General features: G+C 42.0%; 1 protein-coding gene across 4 annotated transcripts in view; it reads left to right on the top strand.

The window, feature by feature from the left end:
- ANK3 (ankyrin 3) overlaps positions 1-19,548 on the top strand; it is a 687,858-nt gene that overhangs the window by 484,381 nt on the left and 183,929 nt on the right. For all 4 annotated transcript variants that reach the window (XM_046026934.1, XM_046026935.1, XM_046026933.1 and 1 more), the window contains one exon: positions 9,635-9,733. In XM_046026934.1, the coding sequence (XP_045882890.1) occupies positions 9,635-9,733 (99 nt within the window). The remainder of the gene's footprint in view (positions 1-9,634; positions 9,734-19,548) is intronic.

The following is a 19,548-nucleotide window of genomic DNA, read 5'->3' as shown; positions in this document are numbered from 1 at the left end:
GAGAAGAGGAGAAGACTTCACCTAAAAAGACCCATCTCATTTCATTAAATCACGAAGGAGAAGGAAAACGAGCTTTTACTAACATTGGTGGCCATCTTCATAATGATTGCTGTAGTATGAAGGAAGTTTGAGCTTATTTTGTTTTTATTGTTCATAATAGACCATCTAAGTTTGAATTGTTTTTTTTTTTTAAAGAAAAACCCTACTATGGGTCAGACTGGGAAAGCTGGAATATTATCTTAGATTCCAATATTTGAAATTCTCCTGGGTATGTCCTTGAAATCTCAAATCCTTATCACTGAAAGCATTATTTGTTTGCCTATATTTTGTGGATTTTTTAAGGTATTAAAAAAATCAGGCATCCTCTTGAAAAGAAATGAGGTACTGAGACGTGCTTCAGCATGGGTGAACCTTGAAAACATCGTGCTGAGTGAAACAAGACAGACCCAAAAGGCCGTATGTTGTGTGGTTCCCTGTATGTGAATTGTCTAGAACAGGCAAATGTGTGAGAGAAAGAAAATGGAATAGTGATTGCCAGGGGCTGAGGGATGGACAGAAGAGTGGGAAGTAACTGCTTCTTGGGATGGGGTTTCTTTGGGGGATGATAAGCTATTCTAAATAGATACTGATTATGGTTGCACAATTTTGTGAATATTCTAAAAGCCACTGAATCGTATACTATAAAATGGCCAATTTTATCATATGTAAATTATATCTCAATAAGCCTGTTATAAAAATAAACCACTGGAGAAGACTTGCAGTGGAAAGCAATAAAAGTCGTCCTAAAAAGAACATGTTTTTATACTCTCGAGGAAATGAAAGCGAGCAGGAATTCAATTCTGTTTTTTCTACATTGTAGCAAAATCTATGTAACCGTAAAATATCACTGACCAAGCATATATTGTTTGGAAATTGGCACGTATGACTTTGTGGTAGAAGAAAAAACTTTCTCCTCTACTCTCTTCGGTTTATTTCCTAGGGTCTTGCAAATTTAACCAACAAAAGACAGATAAACAGGAGAAAGGTTTACAATGCATACAGAGTCTTTCATAGAAAAGATGTGAAGACCGACATCTGGTGGCAGTTAGCCACCAGGGGCTTACGTACCATTTTAACAAAGGGTGATACCTTTCTGGAGAAGTGTGACGGCAAAGGAAAGGGAAGTTGGGCTTCCAGAGGTTGTAAATTTGGGAAAAGTAAACATATGGGTGGGGAAGCTAATAGATGCTAAGCTGCAGATCCCAGCTGTGCCTTCTCCATTGATGAGACACTCAGAGGTATCTTATTCCTGGCCTAGGAGAGGGAAACACCTACCCAAAAGGAAATCTGTGCTTTGCTTTTAGACGGAAAGCTCAAAACAGCCTTTCTGCTCAAGTGGCATATTGTGGGCTAGCATACTCTGATCTCCTTCAGTCCTCCTCTCAGACGCTGTAAGACTTTTAAAAAAATAAATGTCTAAGAGGTGGACAAGGCCAGTAGGCCTTGCTTAAAAGTCTTCCCAGGGCTCACTCTGTGAACTTACTTAATAACCGTTTTTCTATTTCTACTTACACTAGGGATAGTGAATTGAATAAAGAGACTAGCAGAAGGACACGTACAAATCTTGAATTGGGTGTGTTTTAAATGCAAGCCATTAATACATCAAACACTTCATTTTCAGATATCTTGTTTTGCCATTTCAACAAACTTTCAAAACCATAGTAGTAACAAGTGTGAGAATTAGCAGAAGATACCAGATTCCCTCTCAATTTAACATTTAATTATTTTAGAATTGGTACTCAATTGGGACCATATCAAGAACCTAAATGAAAATAGTCATATTGTTTAATTTTTTCATTACCTGAAAGACTTGAGTGTGATCACACCTACTCTTCTACCTGGTAATAACCTCTGAGATGTTTTTAAAGAAAAGGAGAGAGAGAAAAGGGAACAGGGAATCAGAAGTCAGCTGCCCTTTGTATATTCAAATGGGACGACACGTCTGCTATTTATCACAGGTGAGGTTGGAAGTGGCCCTGATTTCACTTTAGGAAGTTGCAGAAAAAATCTGGCCATGGTGACAATTTCATAAAGGGCCTTGGCTACTACCCAACCTGGGTTTTTCAGAAACAGCTGAGAAGAAAGAAAGAAGCCAACAATTCCACCATTTCCCAGGAGAGCTAGCTGTTTCTTCCAAGTCCCTGGAAGTTAAAAAAAAAAAGATGCCTTTCCACGTTTGTATTACATTTTGTCACACATATCATGTTCAGTCAGCCACCGCTCTGCCCCTCTTCCCTTCCTCTCCACCACGACTCACCCCAGCACACCCCTGCTGAGCTTTTCACAGGCTGAGCTGTGCTAAGCAGACACGGATTGAACACCGTTTGCATCCTTCCTAAGAAATGCCCCCTTTAGGACCTTCTTAGAGTTCACTCATTACTTCAGCTCTCTCATGTCTTTTCTACCCAAACTATCTCATAATAATGTCTTTGTGAGATGCGATCATGTCATCCATTTTTTTAAAGACTTTTTTTTATTTATTTGAGAGAGGGACAGAGAGAATGAGAACATGAGCAGGGTGAGGGACAGAGGGAGAAGCAGACTCCCCGTTCAGCAGGGGGCCTGATGCGGGACTTAATCCTGGAACTCCAGGATCATGACCTGAGCTGAAGGCGGGCAGTTAACCGGCTAAACCACCCAGAGGCCCCATGCCATCCATTTTTAAACATCCATCTGAGAAATAAGAAAAAGAACAGTAATAGCTGACATTTGTATCCTGTTTACTAAATGCCAAGAAACATTCTTAAGACTATCCTTGTTAACTCATTTCATCCTCATGATGGGTCTATAATATGGATACTATTATTGGCCTCATTTTACAGATAAGAAGTCTGGGGTACAAAGAAATAAACTCACCCAAGGTTAGGCAGGTAGTCTGGGATGATTTGGGGTTTGAAGCTAAGAGGTCTGGCTCTAGAGTATTAGCTCTTAACTACCGTAGTATTTGACCCCAGTGCTTTCTGTATCTCCTCGTACAGGAACGCGCCAATAGTGAGACTTGGTTATATCTGAACTGTTTAGAAGCTCAGGAACAACATGGGCTGGTCTAGTGAAGAAAGCATAAACTTTCGGGCAGACAAATTATGGCAGCTTTGTGACTCTTCGCAAAAATCAAAATGATTTTTTGTTCTAGTTTCCTCATCTGTAGAATAAAGACAAGAATTAGAGAGTACCTGTTTCTAGAGTTGGCGTGCGGGTTAAGTAAGTAATATGGAATACTTGTGAGTATATGACGAAATATACTGAATTTGTAAGGAGTCCCCTCTTTTCCCTAAAAGTGGAAGGCAAAACCTGTTTTTCAGGGTTGAGATTTTTACTCCCTAACTCCAGTGGTTGCTTGTCTTCAAGAAGGGTATGCTGTAGGTGAGGAGTCTTACTGAAAAATCAAGATAAAAGAAGATTAGTGTAGAAGAACATGAATGACTGAAAAGGCCAGCAGCCACACCGTGGTGAGAACACACGCCCACACATGAACAGATACAGTCATGATCCATGTTGCTTTGTTAGGTACCTGATCAGGTTATTCGCTGAGAAATCTGAGAAAATTAAACCGCTGAGTACTGTAATTTTCTTTAGTCAAAATTCTAAATATTCACCCAAATCCTGTTAATGTTTTCATAAATACTTTTACAGCCAATTTCCTTTGTTTGTTTGTTTTACTAAACATATGTGTATATATGTGATGTGATTGCTTTGTTGTCTTTACCCACCATCTTCCATAAAGGGTTGAGGAGAAGTAAATGCCAGAAAAAGAAAGACACTAGCTAATCAGATTTACCCCCCCCCTTTTTTTTTAGATTGAATAATTATTACATTGACTAGTTTAATGGAAAAGCTTAGTGGAATAGGATGCTGTTGTACTGGAGATGAAAATAGTGATTTTTAAATAAGCCTAGAGAACTTAGTGAGATGGAAAGGGCAGTGTCTGGGGATCGGGAAACCCGGAGTCATGACCAAGCCTCCAGCTCTGTGACTCCCGGCAACCTCTTACCCTCCCCGGCCTCCTCCTTGTCTATAAAATAGGTGATTAGACCAAATCAGACACACTCATCAGTTAACAAAATTTTCCAAAACACTAATGTAGTCTATTACATTGAATGTTGCACCTTTGGCATAAGAAAAAAAATTCCGCTAATAAGCCACTTTATTTATTTATTTAAATAATAAGCTACTTTACACAAGCTTCGAGTACCATTTACTCTTGTTCGCACTAAATTCAGGTCAGCTTCAAAACTCTAGGTTGAATGTGTTTTTATCCAAGTTTTAATGCAGGTTTCTTCTTAGGAAGAACAGGTAGACCATTAACCCTAGCCATGCATAATTTTCTACGTTAGTAATAAATAGGTACCTTCAGGATACCTCTAGGCTTAACACGGTCCCTTTTGAGGCAAGTTGATGGGTAGGTAAAACTTCTCCTTGGCTATCAGAGTGGGGAATGCAATCGGTACAAGCCAGGACAGAGCTGGCGATGACGGGCTGTAAATTAGGTAACGACAACAAAGAAATACAACCATTTTACACTGTACATTGTACAAATGAATGTAGTAGAAGTTATTTAGGAAAGCATGAAGAAGTCAAATGTCATCTATGATCTCAGTAGCGAGGGATAGGTGATTAACATGAGCGTCCAGAGTTTGACGGCTTTTTTAGAAAGTAGGTATACATATACTTATGCATAAATGTGACGGCACATTTTTATCTAATCATATATATTTTGTATGTTGTTAATTTATCACAGTGTACCTTCAGAGTTATGTCACTTTACAGCTAGTGTGAGAACTGACAACAGGGTCGGTCTCACTCTTCCGTCTATGTGTGGGTGGTGGGCATTTTACTTTCACATATCTTGTAAAGCCCCCAGTTCACTGTTACTGTTTCTGTTTTAAGTAATCAATTATCTTTATATTTGCCTTCACTTTTGCCATTTCTGTGTTTCTCTGTATGGGTCTAAGCTTTCGACTGGTATCATATTTTTTTTTAGATTTTAAGTCGGATGATAATGGAGTCTCCCAGTTTCCATTTATCTTAAAAAAAAAAAAAAAATCTTGGGGCACCTGGGTGGCTCAGTGGGTTAAAGCCTCTGCCTTCTGCTCAGGTCATGATCTCAGGGTCCTGGGATCAAGCCCCGCAGCATCGGGCTCTCTGCTCAGCGGGGAGCCTGCTTCCTCCTCTCTCTCTGCCTGCCTCTCTGCCTACTTGTGATCTCTGTCAAATAAATAAATAAAATCTTTAAAAAAGAAATCTTTATTTCTCCTCAGTTTCTTAAAAGATATTTTCACTGGCTATAGAAGTCTTATCTGACAGATGTTAATTTTTCAGTGTTTGAAGATACCACTTCATTGTCAGCATTGTGTAGTTTCTAAGACTGTCATTTTTGTCCTTGTTCTCTATATAAATATGTCCTTTTCCCCTCTGGTGACCTTCATGATTTTTCCTTTATCTTTCATTTTCAGCAATTGGATTGATGTGTCTGACTATAACATTTGGTTGTTTGTAGTTTATCTTGCTCAAAGTTCTCCAAGCTTCTGGGATAGGTGGCTTCATACATTTCATGATTTTGAGATAATTCTTGAACATTGTCTCTCCTGGCATTTCTCCTGCCCCACCTCCTCTCTTCTTATGAAACTCCAGTCCTTGGTTTCATACTGTCCCCTGAAACTTAGACTCTGCTCTTTCTTTTCCACCCTTTTTTTTTTTCTTTGTGTTTCAGTCATTTATACAGACATGTCTTTAAGCTCACTGATGCTTTTTTCAGCTGTATGAAGTCTGGTGATGGGCCCATCTAAGGAATTCTATGTTTCTTAAATTGTGATTTTTCTTACCGAGGGTTTCTATTTGACTGAAATCCCGTATCTTTGGTAAAATTCCCTAAATTTCGATGCCTGTAGCTTTCTTGTTCCACTGGACAGAATGCAAGAGAGATGAGGTAAACACTAACTTTGTCTAAAAATGGGCATACCTCATACTTGTCTGTCAGGCCATACCTGTGGAAGGCAGAGCCAGTGTAGACAAGAGTTAGCAGAGCTTACGTCTTGTTTGAGGGGACTTCAGCTCCCTCTACAGGAGGGCTACACTGCCTCCTGCTCAGGGTAGTGGCTGGGGGGCACCGTGAAGGGGGAAGGGGAGTGTTTGGTGGTGTTGGTGCTCCACCCTCAGTTCTCCCTGCACACATGAAGTTTGGAGGAGGTCTCTCACTAAGCTCCTATCTGATCTTGTCCCCTGGCTACTGTTGCTCTTACTCTGTGCTAGGCTTGTGCTGGGACTGACGGTCTTCTATTCTGGCTCAGCGGTGGCCTTAGAGACTGTGCCTAGGCCTCAGGGCTGGCTCTCAACATTCCTACCCCTTTGACTATGGCAGTCAACCTCTGCTTTGTATCTGTGCTTTTAGGTTTGAAGGCTTTTCACATATACTGCCACACTGCATCCCAGAAGCATGCATAAGCCTGCGTTTCATGAGCAGCAAAGAGGGTTCTCTGAAGCATGCATTTTCGTCTGGAGCATCACTAGTCTCTTTTGATATGCTGGGATTCCATATTTTTGTTCCTCACTTATACAGTGGAAGTGTAACCCTGGGTTTGTGCATCATAGGGCATGAAACATTTTTATTGGTTAACCGAGGAATCAGACTATAAATGTCCCGTTGAGTGGTCCATAGGCACCACTTTCATTTTGATTCATTCCTCATTGACAGAAGCAGTCACTACCAGAGTCAGGAACGCGAAAGTATGTATTTCTTTCAGAAGCTCCATTTAACAGAGAAGGAAAGAAATAGCTGTTTCTAGACCACTGCCCAAGGGTCTATAAAACTCGAGTTCAAATCCCGATTCTGCCTCTGATTCACTGTCTTTTAATATACAAATTGCTGACCAGTTCTATTCCCCAGTTTATCTGTCACATAGGATTAGTGATTTATTTCAATAGAGTGTGGTGAAGATAAAATGAAATTATGTAAGCATAAGCCCTTGACAACACTTTTTAAGCACTATAGAAATATAAAGTATTCCTCTAGGGTCAGAAAGGTGTAGAAAAACGTGAGAGTTAAAATTTTAAGGCACCTTTTGACATCTATGCATCACCGCATGAGAGAGTACATGAATATGGAAAAGAGCAAAATTAGATGTAGAGTCTTCCTCTCCCTAAAATTAGCCTACTTGTAATGGAGGTTAATTAAGTCCTTCTCAGCCAGGCAAGGGCACGGTTTTAAAGGGAAATCACATGTAAATGCTGACTTCCACTGGGGAAGGATGAGCTCTTTGCACCATCTCCCACTCTGGGCTCAGTAAGCTGCCTGTTAGACCATGTTTCCTACAGACTTCGCCTGCCCCTCCACCTGTTGTCTCAGGTCGAGAATTCACCCACTATAATGCTTGGGTCCACACCTGCTCTTGGACAGTGGAGACAAGCAAGACAATTACAAAGTCATCAGGAATTTTGTTTCCTTCTGCCCACGCTCATTCACACCAAAAATAGTCCACACCAAAGGGGCCAGAGCACACACAATGGACAGCATATAGCTCTACTTCCTCTTTTTGCAAACTGTTCCACATAGTTGAAACCTTTAGCCATAGCCTGGTTAATCTAGAGCAGGGTCAGCAAACTACCATCCCCAGGCCATATCTGGCCCACCGCCTGTTTTTGTAAACAAAGTTTTATGGGAACACAAGCATTCCCATTTCTTTACATATGTCATACGGCTGCTTTAGCCCTACAATGGCAGAACTGAACAGTTGCAATAAAACTTGTATGGCTTGCAAAGCTGAAAATATTTGCTCTCTGGCCCTATGCAGAAAAAGTTTGTCTACCCTGGTCTAGAGCAATAATGTTTATCCTATGTACTCCCCACAAATTTGGTTTCCCGGGGTCTGTCTTCTTCTTTCATGTAATGAACCAGTTGATACTTTGGCACCTAAGAATGATGAGGACAAGAGTTGTTCAGATAGGAGAGTGTAGTGCTAGGAGCATTATAGTTTATAATTTTAGAAAAGTTTGTAGAAAACACAGGGAAAACGACGTTGTCGTGTCCGACAACCCTCTATGAGGATGAAAGCAGTTACATCTGGATGTTAGAAAAGTCTACACAGTGAATTACTCAGTTTTTTCAATACATAAATAGTCATGGACAAAAGAAGGCAGAGTTGGGCACCTATGGAGATTGAGACGTAGGAGACATTTCAAAGTAATGCAGGTGTGGCTCTTCTAATTTGAACAACACTGCTGAGCTGACTGGACACAATGCGAGAATTTGAACACTGACAGGGTCTCGGTGTGATGAAGGAATTATTTTTAGTTTGTTAAATATGATCATGGTGTTGTGATTACTTGTTTAAAAAAAATCCTTATCTGTTAGATAGAGCTAAATTGCAGTATTTGTGGATGAAATAAATGATCCCTAGGATTTTCTCTTCCTTCTCTTAAATTTCTGCACACACGAAAAAATAGCGGGAGCATAGAACAAGTAATGTCGCCAAAAAGTTGGTAGGTATTGAACCAGAGTGAGGAGTACATGAAGCTCCTGCCTTTCTCTCAGACCTGTTTAAAAATCTGTTTAAAAATTCTCATCATAAATTGTTTTCTAAAAATCCCAAGTTGAGTCGTATTTTAATTTGAATCCTGGTTTGGCCAGCTATTTGTTTATTAGTAAAATGGATATTATAAGTCAGATTGTTTATGATGTTGGGAAGATTATGAGAATTAAATGAGATAGTAAAGAGCTAAGCACAGTGCCTAACACACGGGAACAGGCAGGACCTGGGAGCTGTGATGCTATCAAAAGACAAAGACGTAACCGCTTACGAGCCGACACTATGCGTCCTATAATTGCCTTAGACTGAAATCCCTATTGCTGCTACATAGGCATAAGAAGCCCAAATAGATCATGTTTTCACTGTATACATATATTTCCCCGACAGTCTAGAAACACAGTAAACTAGCGCCTGTAAGATGGGAGAGAAGACCTGTGGTATTGCGGGGTCGTGAGCTGGAATTTCAGATTGTCATAACAAGATGTGTATTCCTCAACGGGAAATCCAAAAACAGTTTTCTGTGATGTTGCTAATGAATGCCTGTAAACACATTTTAAAAAAGCCCCACGTGCATGGGCAGTCCTGTGACTTCGGTACTGTCCAATTTCCCACTTGGATTTGCTCTTGTCGCTCTGATATCTTGTGCTCAGATGAACCCAGAGATGGCTTTGAGTAACATGATCCTCCTTTCACAGTCTCAGCAGACGTCATCAGCCACTTAGTCAACCGCTCGTTAGCCAGTACGGATCACACAAGCTTGTAGGACGACACAGCGGCTTAACACTGCAGGATTTTAGAGGGGAAAAAAAAAAGCCATCTCATCCATCAGTCACCTACTCAAATGAAAGAAAGTTGCTCCCAACCCCACAGACTATGTCCCTTAAAATTCATCCCTTGGAGGGGGAGGGGAATCCCCCTTAGTAAAATTACTGTCCAAAATTTTGGGAAGCATTCTGTTCACAGTGACTGTTCAAAAAAAATTAGAAAGTGAGAATATGTTGGGGGAAGTTGAGGAAACGGTGCTTTGGCTGAACTGAAGATTCTAAACTATTTTTTTTTCTGTTCTTCTACAGAATGACATCACGCCTTTACACGTTGCATCAAAAAGAGGAAATGCCAATATGGTAAAACTATTGCTTGACCGAGGAGCTAAAATCGATGCCAAAACGAGGGTAAGAGTGCAATTTGTGTACACGCTCCTACTTCTTCTCAGGAAGTAAGAATCCTTCTGATACCTTCATGCTGGTTCAACGCGGGCTTTACCTTTGACTTCATTTGCTGTGGTCTCTGAGAAAATGACTGAAAGACCGATGTGTCCTAAAATGGGATACTGGTCCCTGTTTATAGATCTGCAGTGCATGCGTAAGTGGTGTGTGGCTTTAATTATAAAAACTGAGGCCTACGGTCTAGAGGTTTAGCTGAGTTTGATTTGTAAGAATTCAGTCACTGCTTAACGCTACAGGCTGGGCTCTTTGGTCAGTTTGATATTAAAACCTACAGTGTTTCTATTTAAAAATAAGTCTGTCTGCTTTTGCAGACTGCTGGTAGAAATGTAAAATGGTGCAGCTACTACGGAAAATCGTATGGAGCTTCCTCGAAAAGCAGAAAATAGAACCACCCTACCATCCAACAGTTCCTCTGCTGGGTATTTACTCGAAAGTATCGAAAGCAGGATCTTGAAGCAGTATTTGCCCACTTGTGTTCAACTGTAGCCTTATTCACAATAGCCAAGAGATGGTAGCCACCCGAGTGTCCGTCAACAGATGAATGGATGAAGAAAATGTAATGCGTACATGCTGTGGAGTATTATTCTGCCTGAAAAGGGATGGAATCCTGTCATATTGCACAACATGAATGGATCTTAGGGACGTTATCCTGAGTGAAAGAGGCCAGTCACAAAAGTAAAATACTGTAGGATTCCACTTCTATGGGGTATCTAGAGTGGTCAGAACTAGAAATGGAAGCAGAATGCTGCTTTCCTGGGGCTTTGGGGACAGAGGAATGGAAAGTGTTGTTTAACAGGTATAGAGTGAATTTTACAAGATGAAAAATTTCTAGAGGTGTTACCTAACCATGTAAATACAGTTAACATTACAAAAATGTATACTTAAAAATGGTAAAGAGAGTAAATTTTATAGTGCTTTTTTGCCGCCGGTTAGAAATTGAAAAACAAACACACACACACAAATCTGTTTGGCTAGGTGTCTGGCACGTTGCCTGATTCGGTGACATACGTTGTGGGTGGGGAAGGAGTTGAGTCCCAGAAGCAAGCTCAAGTCTCAGATGCGGACCTTAGCCCGTTGACTTCGGTAGGCTGTCTCATCTTCTGTTTGCAATTTCTCTATCTGAAATTGAAGAAAATTAATGACCACCTTAAAGCGTTGCTGCAATGATCAAGTTAATGTTTGTAAACTGGGTTGGCATGAAGTCGGCCAGAAATAAGTCCCAGTCATTGCTGGGATCATTCAGAGGTCCAACGAGCGCCCAACTTCTAAACAAGGAATTATCGTTGTCGACATTTCATGTGTTTGTTATAAGGTGTGAGCAAGAGTGGGTATCAAAGACTAACAAAAAGGTGATCTCGCTGTACACAGCCCCCTTTCCAAGGGGGATAGTTTGTGGCCCCCCGCAGTCCTGTTTTTGCTCTGTGCAAGAATCCTGATCTTGGTGTTTCCAAAACTGGCCAGATAAACTGAATTTGATTCCTGCAGCTCCTTGATTTACTGATTCACTTTCTCACTGCGTTTGTCCATCCAACCAATACGGAGGTGCCTGTTGTGGGACAGACATGGCGAGGCCGTAGAGCAAGATGGCAAGACACTGTCCCTACCCTCGTGAGGCCGATGGGCAGTGTGTCCCCTGTCCTCTGACCTGCAGATGTCCCGCTCTAGGTGCTCAGCAGGAGATCCAAGCTGCTTTTTCCTGATAACTATTGACCTGATAACTGTGTCTGTGCCTTAAAAGAAACAAGCTTTCTAGAGAGGAGGAGTGAAGAATGATGAAGTTTGACCCCAGAGGACTGTCTGACTGGCAAGTAAATTGAACAGAGCTCTTTTTGAATTGGCTTTGCATTATTTAATAAGAAGCCATAACCAGTAGGCAAGAGCTGCCGCTTTAAATGGCAGAGGTCTTCCGCTCATACAGGCCATTTAAAGAGGTTGTAAGGAATAAAACCGAATCAGTGCTTATGCCCCTTGATTACCGTGGAGAGCTACAGGATCATCTTAAGTAGAGAGCATTTTTATGAAGAAAAATGAGGAATCCTAGAGCCAAGCGGGAAAGAGGAGCTTGAAGGGATATACCCTGATATCTAGCTAGGTTTTTAGTGGGTAAGTGGATTAGAAATTCGCTTATTTCCCCCTCGATAAAATCATCAATGCCCGACAACATTCCTTTTTGGTCATTTTGCATCGTTTACCAAACACTCACTTGCTGTTTTAATACAGTGAGAGGAGAAAAGGGTATCTGGGGAACTCAGACCCCAGGTTTATGGGGCATCTAGTGGCACCAGAGTGAAAAAACATAAAAACTCTTCTGGATGAAACGATCAGAGATAGGGAATAATGTAGAATGCAACTTTACACGCTGTGCAAATTCAAGATGCAACTCGATTTCTCTGCCGCTTTGCCTCCCTGTTCTGAAAGGCCGTCCCATTTTGAATAAGACGCAGGCTCCTTTCTCCCATCCATTCAGTTTTTGCTGGAATTTTCTTTTCTCCTGTGCTCTGTGAGTGGCGTGTGAACATGAAGGAGACAGAAACAGAAAACAGAGAAGCCTGTCCTGCTTGTGTTGTTGTCTCCCAGGGAGTGGGGGGAGGGTGGGATGTCCGTCGGGCACAGGCTGAATTCCTGGCAGACTGTATGGAAGAAAGTGTAGTACATACCCCAAGTATGTAAACAATTTTGTGTTCTTCTCATCAAAGCTTCCCTTCTCTCTGGCTGAAATGACTGAGTAGTGCTTGGGTGTGTGGGTGAAGGGAGGGAGCCAGCCGAAATGTCAGAAAGCGCTGGGGACGAGCCTAAAAACAGAAAATTGTTCATAAATGCAAGTTTTAACTACTCAAGCCAATAGCTCTTGGGAGCATAAATATTGTTATCTACTGATCTACCTCCTACCAGGCCTCACTCCGGTTGTGGCAACCTTGTTCCAGCAACAGTCTACCCTGTTTAGACAAGCCCCCACGTTTAGAGACAGGAAAACATCTCCGGATTTCACGTCAGGGGCCGGCCCTCCCTGGGACCTGGTTTGCTCCCTCTGTCCCCTGCGTGGGCTGCTGACCTGTTAAAGGACTCAGATTAAAGGCAGACTCTTATAGCCCTTTTATTCAAGCAAGTAAACGTGAATTATGGTCAGAGTAGTTTAGCTCGGACCTGCGCAAGGTCTTAGCAGCTGGAAAAGCAAGTGAGAGTGATTTTATTTTACCTCAGTGACCTGATCTTGAGTCTTAAGTGTGACTTGCAAGTCAAATTGTGACCTTAGGCAAGTTCACCCTCCTGAGTCTTAGTTTCTGTCCCGCCACGGTGAGGAGTTGTTCCAGATGATTTTACAAGTTCTCCCATATGGAAGGACGCTGGATATTGCACCTGTAAGAATAATTAGTTACTGTCAAATTCAAGATGGTTGTGTTAGGTTGGTGTTACCAACATGGTAAAGTAAGAGACCTCAGCCTCCATCCCCCAGCAAAGATCAGCATTTAGGCAGCTATCCACAAAGAAAAGCAGAGAGCTTAAGGAGTCCACTTCAGAATCTCCAGTGACTCAGTCGTGGGGAGGTGAGGGGGTCGGGGTCGGGGGATGGACCCTGAGAATAATTGCATAAGAAGGGAAGGAAGACCAGCTTCATTTTGCCTGCATCATCATCCGAGCCAGCCTGGGAATGCCTCGGCCTGAGAGAGCTTCCCTCACCAGGAAAGGGAGAGTCCAATGAGAGGAAGGAACAAGGAAACGTAGGGGCTTCAGGACGAGCCATGCAGCAGGAGTGACTGGCTCCCAGTGACATGCTTTGCGAAGACCTTAGCAGCTTTCTCACTGCTGCAGGCCCCTGTAGATTTCCCTGGGTTTTATTCACATTCACAGTCTCCAGACTCCTGAGTCCTCCCTTCCCTGCTCCCTGCCCAAACCCCACCCCCACCTGCCTCCACCCCCTGCTGCTGGAGCCAGGGGTCCACACCAGCAGCCAGCCCAGGCTTCTGGGGCTGCACAAGTATAAGATGGCGGCCTAGACCCCCGTGTGGACCCACATCACCATGTGTACACTTGGTGCTAGCCCCTCCCCACACTGACCTGACCCCTACCCCGGCCTTCACTGCTGTCCACATGCCTATGGCAGATCCCAACTAGTCAGGGCCTCACAGCAGTTTGTGGGGCTGAATTTGTCTCTGCTCCAGTCACTGCCTTTCACCACTTGGCACACGTTCAGGGAACTTTCTAGCTGTGCACCTGTGTGCCCCAACCAAACCCTCATTGGTGGCATCCAAACAAGGCACACACCTGTGGGGACACCCATAGCCACAGGGGTGCACGCTAAGGGCAGGGCCCCCACAGCTGTTTGAGGGCTGGATCTGGCCCTGTCTCCCATCACTGGCCTGTGCCACTCAGCTCACCTGCAGCCGGTCTTTCAAGCTGTGTACCTGCCTGCCCCTTAACTGACCCCCCACGCCAGTCTCCTCTGCAGGGTGCCCACCGTGGGGAGGCCTGGCAGCCCCAGTAAGACACACCGACAACCATGGTCCCCACAGCTACTGGTACACCTGCAGCTGGCCCAGGCCTTTGGAGCTAGGCCTGGTCCCCACCACTCTGTGTATGTTTGAAACCAGCCCCTGCCACTACCTAGACTCACAGCTGGCCCCTACCGCTGTGTGCACACCACCAGCTCTGGCCCCCATCCCTGCCCACCCCAGGTCCCAGCCACTGACTCCAGAGGTGCCACTGAGGACCCCCCACAGTGCTCGCCAGGAACCACACAGTTGTCAGTGTTGTGGACCTGAGTGGCCTGAGCAGATGAGACATCATATACCCCTGGGACACACCTGGCATTTGGCACTGTACACCCTAGCGCTGGGCTCATCGCACATTCCACCATGTCCCTACCCACAGGTGAAGATCTTTCCATAGCAGAGTCAACGCATAAAGTCTGGAAGAGGTGACTGGTTCTTTAAATGTGCAGACATCTGTATACAAGGCTACAGGGATCTTGAAGAATCAGGACAACACAACACCACCAAAGGAGCACAGGAAACTTCTAGAATGGACCCCAGAGAAATGGCAATGCAGGAATTACCTGACAAATGATTCAAAATAATTGTTGTAAAGATGCTCAGAGAGCTACAAGAAAACATAGTAAAACAATTTAATGAAATTAGGGGCAAAAATACAAGAACAACATGGAAAGTTCAACAGAGATAGAAAATATAAAAAGAGAACCAAGCAGTAATTTGAAGCTGAAGAAGACAGTGATGGAACCAAAGACCACAATAGAGGGTTCCATCAGCAGACCAGACCAAGCAGAAGCAAGGGTCTTTGCACTTATCCAGGCAGAGGAGCAAAAGGGAAAAGAATGAAAAGGAATGACGAAAACCTGCAAGACTAAAAAGGCACCACTATGTGAAAACAATCTACCCGTTGTTGAGTCCCAGAAGGAGAAGAGCAACTTACTGAGGACTTAACATATTAAGTCCAAACAAATTTGGAGAGTTGTAGGGGTCAGGAGGTGGAAGAAATTAGACAAAGAAACAGGTGCCCCTGGGAACAGAAATTGGATTTTTTTAAGAAAAAATATGAAAGAAAAAGTAGCCAGTGGTTTTATGCAAAAAAAAAAGTCACTAGCATTTTATTGATTAATTGATAAAGGTTTAATACAGCATTTAAGTTGCATTTCCGGGATGTGGAATATTATTCAGCCATAAACATAAAGAGAAATTGTACCTCTTGCAACAACTTGAGTGGACCTTCAGTGCATTATAGGAGGTGAAATAAGTCAGACAAAGACAAATACTACATGTCGTCACTTAGATGTGGAACCTAAAAATATCACACCCACAGAAACAGTAGAAAGGTGGTTGCCAGAGGCTGAGGGGTAGAGGAAATGGGGAGATGTTGACCAGAGCAGACAGGGTACCAGTTACAGGGTGTTATTCAGTTATCCAAGATTGATCTTGGTGACTATAGTGAACCATCCTGTACTGTCTATGCAAAAGTTGCTGTGAAAGTAGACCTTTAGTGTCTTGACCATAACAACAGCAAGGTTTATGTAAGGTGAAGAATGTGTTAAGGAACCTTAATGGAAAAGGTTGAATGAAATGAAATGGAAAGGTTGAAATGAAATGGAAAGCATTTCACTCTGTGTGTGTGTGTGTGTGTGTGTGTGTGTGTGCATGTGTGTGTACACATACATACATACATGTATACATATATGTATAGGTAGGTAGATAGAGCGATCAGATCATCATGGATATAACCGAAACTTGCACAGTGTTCCAGGTCCATTTTATTTCAGTAAAGTTGGGACACACTGGGGAAGAGGCTTATACACGAATGTTCCTGAAAGAGTTTAGCTAGGAGCTGATGAGCCACAAAGCCTGTGGTCCTTTTTCCATTTAATTCCTTTCAAGAAAGCTTTTCCTATTTTCTCAGCCTCTTAATGCTGCCAATGTCAACTGGCTTGTTATCTTATTCGCCCGCAGAATAGACAAGAAGAAGTACGTTGAGTATCTCTGTAATAATGGCGGCAGATGTGCTGAGATATGAACAAATATCAAGGCAGATTTTTCCACTCTGGTCTATATACAGATCCTAATTTTAAATAATTTTTGAAATGTGTTCATTGTTTTCAACAAGATTTTAATAGCTTGATTTATAGACTAAAATGCTTTGCAAAGAATGGCTACTCGTGATAGCCTGCTGGTTTTGGTTTTTTTTTTTCCATTTAACTCTAGCTCTGTGTAAAGCTGAGCATACATGTTTCTTGACGGAAGACACTTTGCAATCAATGGGGTGGTGTCTTGTCATTTTCCTTTTCCTTTGCATCAACTCGCAGCCAAATCAAAAGCTCAACGGGGACCCGAATCAGAACCATTTTAAGGCTTTGTATCATCTTCTGAGTTCTCTCTTTTCCCTGGCTCTTCTGTACCTGATAATAAAGGCAGCTCTGCTTGTATTTAGTGCTTCCGAAAAGATGGCGGAGTGCCAGGTAGAGTCAGTAAGGCCAGTGCTCCGAGAACGCTGCTCTGGTCACACTTCTGCCAGCTTCCAGTTGTGCTAGCCGGTGCCACTGTCGGCGTCCACATACAGTCCCATTGCGACCACATCACATCCAAGGCTCCACCCTGACCCTCAGATGCACACATTCATCTTAGTACCTGTAGCACTTAGCATACTTCCTGGCATACCCCAGGTGTCTATTTTTAATTTTTTTAAGATTTTATTTATTTGACACACAGAGAAAGAGATCACAAGTAGGCAGAGAGGGAGGCAGAGACAGAGGGGGGAATAGGTTCCCTGCTGAGCAGAAAGCCCGATGTGTGGCTCGATCCCAGGACCCTGAGACCATGACCTGAGCCGAAGGCAGAGGCTTAACCCATTGAGCCACCCAGGTGCCCCTACCCCAGGTGTTTAATAAGTATTCACTGAATATATAAAAATAAAAGATACTCTCCTTAGTGTTAATTTGCCAAAAAGTCTTAATTTTCTTGACTTTATACTGATCCTTTGATGATGTAATTTTGCTCCCTGAAGTTAATGACTTCCAGTTGATTTATAAGAATGCAGACAGATTTGTGTGCAAGTAGTTAAAGGGTTTTCTTTCTTTTTTTTTTCATATTTTTTTCTTAATTTATTTGACAGAGGGAGATCACAAGTAGGCAGAGAGGCAGGCAGAGAAGGGGGGAAGCAGGCTCCCTGCGGAGCAGAGAGCCCGATGTGGGGCTCAATCCCAGGACCCTGGGATCATGACCTAAGCTGAAAACAGAGGGTTAACCCATTGAGCCACCCAGGCGCCCCGATAAAGGGTTTTCAAAATACCTCAAATCTGTTGGTTGTTAAATTCTTACTATTCTGGGAAGGTGTCAGGGGACACTTGGGTGCCCTGTAATTTTAGCCTGTCCTTTCCCAGAAATGCAACTGGTTCTATTTTGCAGGTTAAATACAAAGAAAAAAGTAATATTTTTATTGATGTTTGCTTTCTATTTTATTTCCAGAAGTGTATTGCCCTGCCTAAAAATAAATCCTTAAAGAAAATATTAAATATTTTATGGTCATAAAATAGTCTCCATCCCAATACAATACTTTCTCCTTAGAGTTCCAACATGGACATGTTGATAAGAGCATGTGAAATAGCACAAAAATATTCTGTGTTTGAACATTAATCAAGAAGAATTTGAAAATATTTATGTCATTTGAAAGTAGATTAATTTTTAACTTTTACATCACAAATATTAAAAGTTAATTAAAATTTATTTGAATTCAAAGAACCATAATGACATCTAAATGTTGCTGTAAACCTTAGAGTGCTCTAAAAAAATTAGGTCTTAATATTAAAAAAAAAAAAAGAAAGTACAAGTAATCATGAAATGCTCTTAGCTTTCAAAACATGAAAATCTCTTTAAAGGAAAGAATGCTTTTGAGAGTTGCAAAGAGTTCTGAGGTCATGACAGGAGCATGTTCTCCCGCTCTGTGTCTCTCTATTTCTCTCTCCCCTAATGATTTTACAGCATATTGGAAACCCCATTTCCCTTACGAAATTAGAGATATAAAAGTATTGGGTAAATTTGGGGTGCCCCTGAAGCCAGACTGTCGTGAAGAATCTACAGAGCAGGCTCAGGACAGGTGTTATTTTCATTAATTGCTGTGGTTCTAAGTGCTGGTGCCCAGCAAGTACTCTACTCTTTCTCCTATTTTCCTGTGATGTAAGTCAGTAATGCCCAGTAACCTTATTTCTTTTAAATAACTCTACATCCATTAGGCACACAAGAACTCTATAGTTAATCAACAGTAAGTATCTTTAATTATCCTCCTTCCCAAAGGAAAGATAAGATAAATAAGTCATTATTGTTTTTTAAAGCGTCAACTTTAATTTGAATTTTTTCCATGTAACATCTTCTAAGGACTATATAAAAAGCAACTGGATATATTTAAAGTCATAGTTTACAATAAGGTATTTGTTTTCTACCTGCTGAAAATTCAAGAAGTCTCTTACCTATTTACAGAAAGAATATTCCTGAAGTAGTGTGTGATAGAAACAAATATAAACTGTGATGGCAGAGTGTGTAGAAGTCACGTTTTCATGTTCTTACTCAACTCTATTAGAGTTTTGACTTGAAGTAATGATGGAGTATTTTATATTGAACTAAACTAAACCTGCTAGTAAAAATCATAAACTCTGGAAAAATAGTTTTTAAAACGTCTTTGGAAGGCACTGAAAAGTAATCCAAACTTGGCATAAATTGGAGTGAATTCAACTTTTGAAACAACTAAATAACGTAAGATGGGATCTCTATTTATAAGGCAGGTGCTGTCATACAGTTCATGGAGACAGTCACAATGTTACTGTCTTGAGGTCAGAGGGGCTGTAAGAGTGGCTGGATATTCAGGGATGAATCATTGAAAGGAGGGAACCACAAATAAAGCACTGAAGTCAATCTAACAACTCTCCACAATCCTTAGCTGTGCCCTGAACTATGTGTGTTTGCAGGGGAGAGGGTGTTGAAACACCAAGGAGGCCAGAGGGAAATAACGGGTAAAAAAATCAAAAGCTGAGAGGAAAGTTCAGCAGTGCCTGTCACAAGGAAGACAATCACCACATCAGGGAGGCTTGGTAAACATCTTTGGCTTTTTATTAACTCTACAAGAACTGCATCTTAGAAGTTACAGCTGTGTCCCAAGTCTAAAGGGATTACTCTTGGAATAAGGACAAAACTGAAACAGACTTGCCATTGAAAACCTAAAACCGTGTCCCTATAAGATCAGAGTCTTTGTAGCATATTACTCATAAT

The sequence above is a fragment of the Meles meles genome, chromosome 13, assembly GCF_922984935.1.
Source record: "Meles meles chromosome 13, mMelMel3.1 paternal haplotype, whole genome shotgun sequence".
NCBI classification, from domain to species: domain Eukaryota; kingdom Metazoa; phylum Chordata; class Mammalia; order Carnivora; family Mustelidae; genus Meles; species Meles meles.
This window is presented reverse-complemented; position numbering and strand designations above follow the sequence as displayed.